Source organism: Theobroma cacao, chromosome 4 (genome assembly GCF_053813885.1).
Source record: "Theobroma cacao isolate CCN51 chromosome 4, ASM5381388v1, whole genome shotgun sequence".
Classification (NCBI taxonomy): Eukaryota; Viridiplantae; Streptophyta; class Magnoliopsida; order Malvales; family Malvaceae; genus Theobroma; species Theobroma cacao.
The window spans coordinates 20343193-20351057 of NC_142642.1; the positions used below are offsets into that span (position 1 = coordinate 20343193).

The following is a 7865-nucleotide window of genomic DNA, read 5'->3' on the forward strand; positions in this document are numbered from 1 at the left end:
AAGATTCCTTCTCCTTTTGGGGCAATAACCTAATTGTATCACTCCATTTCATACTTAACAAGCTAAATTTGGAGCCACCGAATGCAATATGGGAAATCAGATAAACACAAAAGGAAATGAATGTAAAAGAAAGCATCTGACCATTTATATCAATCGCATATATGAAATCATCATCGTCCCACAATAAAGAGTTGAAACATTGTTTACCATAATCAATTTCAGGAAACCCCGTTAGACATTATTAAAGGAAATATACAAACTGAAAGTATTGTCAAGTAGCAGCCTGGAGAGTCCTATGCTTCTCAACCTTCTTCTCAAGGTCATTCTTTTGGGCTCCAACCACCCTATCCACTTCCTTCCCTTTCTTCACCAACACAAATGTTGGCATTGCCTGCACCCCAAATTCCTGCGCCACATCCTAGAAACCCACCAACAACCAAAAGAAAAAGAAGCGACAACAAAAACCAAGGGCAAAATTAATAAAATCCTCTACAACGTCTCCAAATATATATTACAGACTATGTTATTTCGTCCCAACTCAACTCATTTTTTAGGGTGCATTTAGGACACAGAATGATATTGTAGCAAAGGCATAACAAGTTACCAAAAAATTGATCATATCTTTTCCATTATCCTGTACACAAAATGCACTCCTAACAATTTACTTACAAATTATGTACAGAAAAGGAGAGAGTTACCCTGAGAAATTATTGAAAATCTTCATTTTTATCATGTTCTATTAATCATCCTGTATACTAAAGCACCCTGACAGACTATTTCCAAATTATGTGCAGAAAAGGATCGAAAACATACAGGCAGCTCATCAACGTCAATTTTAACAAAATCAACTTCCGTGAACTTTGCAGCCATGTCATGTACAGCAGGTTCTATGAACTTGCAAGGCCCACACCAGGAAGCTGAGAAATCTATAACTATCTGCTCTCATTGTTTTTTTTTTTATGCATATAAAAAGAAAAAGAAACAAAAACCCAGAGTCAGATCTTTTGTATAATAATCACAAGAACCATCAAAACTCAAAATAAATGGATAAAAAAAAAAAGGCAAAATTTTGGATTTGGGTTGACAGAAAGGTACAAGCTTTGGGGTTTCTTTGACAGAGTTGAAGTGAAGCTGCCATCTGGGAGATGAATGGAAGGTTAAGACCCTTGAAGGCTCAGATGAAGATGAATTTGAAGATGAATCTTCTGATGCCGAACCTAACAAGCTTGAAAAGAAAGAACCCATTTTCTTTCTCTTGATTTCCTTTTCTTTTCTCAAAACAAAGAAAAGAAAAAGTGAGGCTAGTTATTACTGGATGCAGCTGGAGCAGGGAAGCTTCGGTTTTATCGTTATACTTTGCAGAAATGGTACGAAATCAGTGGAAATCTTTATATAATTTATTTTTTAATTACGTATTTGTTCATTACTACTAGTTTATTTATTTATTTATTTTTATTAACTAAGAAATATGTTTATTGAATTGCAATAAGTTACGTAGAGGATCCTGAAATCAATAATTTTTTATTCATAAATTTGATAGCTCTTATTTAACATTAATTATAAGAATCTTTTTAATTTTTTAAAAACCAATTGACTTTAAATATATTTCTTAGTACAACCTACATTAAGTTGGGATCAAATGGTGATTTTTAATTAATAATATAAATATTAAAAATAATTATATGTTACGTAATTTAAATTTTAACAGTACTATTTTTAAAAATATATATTGCTACTTGGGTTTGGAATTCATTTCTTCATGTTAGAGCAAGCCAAAAAATGGGCCTTTTGGATCCATTAATTTGGGCTATGGCTCTCAGTTGGTGGGTTGTTGGGCTCCCCATTTCACAGAAGGAACAAAAAACATGGCCCAGATGTGGGTTGATTGCTCATTTGAATTTCAGGCCCAAAGGCAACCTTAATCTGGAAATTGTTCGACTTTCTACCAAAATTAAAAAGAAGATTGATTGATTAGATGCAATGATATGATAATAATTACATAGAACGTTCAAAGCATCATGTTATATATGTGTCATGTTGGACATTTTCAATAGTAAAACATATTGGACATCTTGTAAATAAGACCTAAAAAAAGATGGAGGTTCAAGTTCACAAATTAAAGTCAATAATGGTGGAACTTCGACTTAATGTTTGGTATAACCTTTAGTCTTGAATTCAATGAGACAAAGTGTATTATTCGTATTGAGCTGTTAGCATTATAATATGATAAATAATATTTCATTTCAGGTCAAGTGGCAGGTAACCATAATAGTAAGGACATGATGAGTAATGTACTTTTAATAGGCTTATAATATATATTTGTTAGAGTAGTTATGGGGTATTTTTTATGGGATCTACCTATGTGAATGCAAAGTGTGACCACTTTTATGAGCTTAATAGCACTCATGAAAAAAAGATGCTAACATTAGTGGGAAAGGCCTGACATGTATCAAAATGCAAATAACAAAAACAAAACCAAAATTATTAACGCAGCGAAAAAACAACTAAAACCGACCTTTCCACCTAAGGCCACTTTCATGGTTTTTGGATGGTATGTAGTACAACAAAACGCACGTGTGATCTAGTCATTACCTTGGGTACAAAGGAAAGTTTGATTCCTTGTACAAACTCCACCAAAACAGCCCCTCCAAGAGACCTTACACTAGGCTTGGTTGTTGCAAACCAAAGTTGTCTAAGAAATTCTTATGCATCCTCTAATGAAAATCCACACAATGAATGGAGAAATCTTTACTAAAGGGTGGGATTTCCAAGCCTCCAATGTGCTAGCAAAGATGTGTTTTTAAACACTATTTCCTTCCTTTCACCCTAGCCAAAAGAACAAAAGAAAACAAAATTTTCTCTTCACACACTCACAAAGGGCGACAACATTACTCATTAGTGTTGAGTAGTGGTTAGGTTACTAAGAGCGTAGCTTAAGCCAGGTATTTATATCATGGACCAATTTCAGCTCTAATTGCTTTTCCATGTAATTGCTAATTGGTCCTTGCACTTAATTAAGCCTTTTAATTAAGTTCAATAAAAGTTTATAAATTCTAGTTTTGATTAAATCCAACTTAATCACCTTTCCCTATGTAATCTCAATATTCACCTTTTGTGTGTGACCCATTAGGCTTCCAACATGTTGACAATGACTTTAAAATGTAATCCGTAAATTAAGTTTAGGATTAGATAAATTCAAACTTACTTTGAATTTATCATTAATCACATTAACCATTTTATGACTTTAGGTCATGAGTAGGATCTAGCAATCCATCATGGCCACCCAAATGTTAAAAGAGTCAAAATGGTTTGACTCAACTTTTAGTGATCAGTCTTTTAGTGCAATTCAATCTTTTCATGATGTATCTTAGAAAGTTTAGGAGCATAATGCAATGTCAACTCTTAAATCTTCAATTTCAGTCATAACACTAATTAGCTATCATGGATTATAAAAAACTCATTTCCTAAAACCTATTGTGCTTTGGCCAAAGTTTTCACATAAGCTAACTTAAGGTTGAACAATTGAGATACATCTCTTTAATTACTCGGAGTGATGAATCCTATCTTGACCATTGATTTGCCTTCATGTGCTTCATGCTATACTCAACGTTCATCCTTTTTAGGCATCCTTGGTTAGGACTTGGAGAGATAAAGTTAAAGCATAACACTCTACATATAAGACAAGCTGGTGTCTTCAGTCTAAGGATCATTTGCATGATTGTCAAATGAGGATATACTCCATTGACATTAGAGTGAAATACCAAATGGAATCCTTATGTTGGGTTATGTCTAGCGAACTTGTTCCTAGAACAAACACTTACTTTTTAGTTCCAAGTATTCCTATACTTTAACCTATGAGATTGGTTGCTTATTTTTGAACTAAGGAACATAGAATGTACTAGTCTTTAACCATCATTGATGTCTAGTCTCAATGATACATTGACTATGAACAATTTAGAGAGTATATTTTGATGCATAGGGATTTCATAATTGTAACAATTTACAATTCTTTTACAAGACAGGTTAATCTCATGGACTTTATCTAATAGACATATAAGCATAGTCTTATTGATGAAAGAAAACCTCTAATCATTTGACATGAATGATATGATTGCATGATAGGACATAAGCCTTGATCAATCTGATTGGCTACAAGGCTTATTCCAACATAAGCATGGCCATAAAGTGTCACCGGATATTGTGCATTCATTGGTGTTGTTACGACCCAAACTCGGGTTTGTGATTGGTGCACCAGTCCGACAAGTGAAGCCTGCGAAATCCAAGCAAGCCTTAGAATTCTCGTGTCCAATATTCAGTCCATGGTATCATAAACAAAATATATAATCCATTTCATTTCATAAACTCATTAGTACAATATTCATAAGGCCACACATAGGCCAATCATAAGGTTTATATCATACAACCCTTTGTACACAATATCACATGGCACTCAGTGCCTACAATATCTGAAATACATTATTTTCTAAATTTTAAAATTTCAAATGAGCTAATGTGGACTGGCCTTAGTGGAATGAACCATTAGGTGGAAAACCTACTAGATGCTAAAATTGGTTCATTCAAACGATGATGCTAAGCCACGTATATATCACTTATCTGAACATGGTACACAAAGGGGGTGAGTCATCTAATACTCAATGAGATGGGGATGCTAACGCAGCATAATAAAGCATAAGTGAATATTCATAACATGAAGACACATTTATTATATAACATACATAGTAATTTATCAAATATTTCCAAAATATAAGTGCAAGGATCATTCTAATATCCTACATGCATATCACACCATGCTTGCTGGAATCACATCTCAACGACACACTCATATTCATTAATTGATCAAATCCGTGTCTCCAAAATACAACATAATAAACAAAGCTTACCGTCATAAACCATCATTATGTATGCTCCATAGGCACACTTTAGTTGTCGGGCACAACCTCAAACTCAATATGTATGATTTGCTTCCCTCAAAGCTTTTCTTCAAATGTCAACCACATTTAAATTATACAATGACCACCACATTTTAGTCATATATCAATACACACATATTTATGTATTATATCATCATAATTAAACACATCAATGAGTGGTCCTCCCCTGGACATAGTCAAATCATGCACGGTGGCCAACTGCTTTAAAAAAACAAATCACCAATAGAGCAAAGCTACTAGTGGAGCACAAGTCACACCTGTGCCGAAGCAACAAGAGGAGAATCAAATCACACCCAACACCGACGCAGCTAGCAGAGAATCATATCATCGACCGAAGTAATCTCCTAACAGTTGGCATCGCCCGAAGTAATCTCCCATTGACGGCATTACCCAAAGTAATCTCCGTACGAGCGACATCACGACACTAGAGGTGGGAATCGTAGGTAAGACCAAACCACAATCCTTGTTTACCATCATCCATGCATGCACACACACATTCATAAGGTAGCGGGACCTATTTAACCTCAAGTCAAATCAACGTTTGGAATTCATCCCTCAGACGAAGCACAAAGCCATAATGAGACCATCATGTCTCTATCTTTCCATATGTCCACAACATTTCACAAATCACATTTATCGAGCTTCAATTATCTATACACTCGTTTGAATTCTAAATGCCTTAATGATTCATGAATCATAATATCATATCATTTAATTGGCCTTTTTTAGCCCCACATACATGAACAATTCGCATCAGTTGTCGAAACACATGGTAGTACACATACTCAAGCAATTAGGCCTTAATAATCATGGCTCATTGGGCACAAATGCATCAACAATCTCATTTTAAATTATCCGTAGCCAAATATCCGCATATACATGAGCAATCTTGCATCATTAATTAATCAGCAATCAGGCAATCCAATCCCACATCATGGCATAACCATCACACTAACTTAGTCACAACATATCCAAAAGCCACTAAGATCATACATCACCTAGATGTTTAACAGCTCATGCTTCCTAATAACAATCACAAATAAACACATATACTGGCATATTATTAATAATATACTAGCCTAGGCATATTCATCTAGACATATACAAATCATTCAAGTACCATAGCAGCACATTAAAAAATCATTCAAGTACCATGGCAGCACATTAAACAATGTGTGATGCATCACATGCATTTTCAAAGGTAAACCCCACTCATAGTGACAAATTGGAGGTACTCCACAGCCAACTTTTGATTTTTAGCCTCCAACCGTCCACTACCTCACAAATGCGTCAAATTACTTTGATTTCCCCCTTAGGATACATCTATCATAAAAAAACTAATTAAATCTTGATTTTCGAAAAGTGCTAGCTTTTTTAAAAATAACTAAATTTTTAACAATCTAACCTATAAGCTCAAATCCTTCAATAATGAGCTAAACCCATACTTTAGGGGCTAGATTGCACAAATTTTACCTCTAAATTCTTTAGCAAACTCAAGGGGCAAATCTCACCAAAGCTGGACTAAATCAAATCTAAATTATCAACTGATTACATCAAAAATCAATTAGTAAAAATGCTTAATCTTACCTTTAGAAGCATTTCCCAAGCTCCAATCCACTCTAAATAGCTTTAAAATTGTTTTAGGAGGTTAGGGTTTGAGTTTTAGAGAGACAAAGCAAAAATCATAAATCAAGCTTTTAGAAGTGGAAATCCTTACCTTCAACACTTAGAATCCAAGACTTGTTGATGGAATTTGATGGGTTTGAAGGATGTGAAATTTAGGGGAAAATGGTGGAAGAAGAAGAAAATAGGAGAGAAATAAAGAAAAGTCAGATTTGGGGCTTTTAAGCCCAAATTTGGCTGATTGGGCAACCTAGGGTCAACTATGGGAAGTCTGTAGTCGACCCTGGACAATCAGATTTCACTTTTTTTCCCTTCACAAGATCAACTATGGAAGGTCTATAATTGATCTTAGACTAGTATGTCTACTTGTATTCGACTTTTCTTTCACATAATCGACAATGAAGGCTTTATAGTCGATCTTGGACCAATATGCTTGCATCGTTTCCCATTTTCTTTTCTAGGATCGACTACTAGGGGCTTATTATCGATCCTAGACTAGTATATTCAACTTCCCTTGCACTTTTGCTCTTTTTTAAAGCCTAAGCTCATTTTAAACCTCTTCTACAACCTCTAATCATTCATAAAATCCAATCCACACATACATATTCTTTATTATCACATCAAATACAAATCAAAACCTTAAACCATAGAGTTTATTCATTATTTCTCATATTTCCTAAAAAATTCGACTTAGTGTAAATGTATGCACTTTCAACACTTGGCTTACATAACATATCATCAATGTACTCAAGGCACAATATATTTAATAGATCTTTCTCAATTAACTTAATTTACATTGAAAATTTGGGGTGTTACATTGAAATCATTGTGTTTGATATGTTCTATTAACCATATGGAATAGTTGGTTCATAGCATAGTTTACCATATAATTTTAATTAACTTCAACATGTTTTCACAAGGTGAAGGTTCAATAGAAAGACACCTTCATTTATGTAATTGATTTACAAGATTATTGAAAATCTAGATTATTTTGAAAATAGTGGAAGATTGTTAGACATTTTCAATAATAATATGTGTGGGACACAATCTCACATTAGAAGAAATAAAGAAAGTTGTTCTTTAAATAAAGAAGAGTATAAGTTCTTAATAGTTGGACTAAAGTGGGTTAACATGCAAATTGAACCTTAGTTAGTCTTCTGATTTAATTAAATTAATAATACATAATGAACATATATTACTATTTATAAAATTACTGGACACATGTAAGTGTAGTTGCAATTGATTAATAATAAATTATATTTATTTTTAATTTTTTAAATGTCACCATAT

General features: G+C 33.7%; 1 protein-coding gene across 1 annotated transcript; it reads right to left on the reverse strand.

Moving 5' to 3' along the window:
- Positions 1-121: 121 nt before the first annotated feature.
- TRX2 (thioredoxin 2) lies at positions 122-1368 on the reverse strand. Its single transcript, XM_007032367.3, has 3 exons — positions 1096-1368; positions 814-936; positions 122-418 (listed from the first exon to the last, which is right to left on the reverse strand). Exons 1-3 carry the CDS (start codon positions 1243-1245, stop codon positions 272-274), a joined length of 420 nt encoding a protein of 139 aa, XP_007032429.2. The 5' UTR covers positions 1246-1368; the 3' UTR covers positions 122-271.
- Positions 1369-7865: the final 6497 nt, after the last annotated feature.

What these genes read in the sequence shown, in the direction of transcription:
- TRX2 (XM_007032367.3), bottom strand. Translation starts at nt 1,245, where the DNA reads ATGGGTTCTTTCTTTTCAAGCTTGTTAGGTTCGGCATCAGAAGATTCA. An exon ending in TCAAAGAAACCCCAAAGCTT is followed by an intron (nt 937 to 1,095) that starts GTACCTTTCTGT and finishes CAATGAGAGCAG; the next exon opens with ATAGTTATAGATTTCTCAGC. An exon ending in TTGACGTTGATGAGCTGCCT is followed by an intron (nt 419 to 813) that starts GTATGTTTTCGA and finishes GTGGGTTTCTAG; the next exon opens with GATGTGGCGCAGGAATTTGG.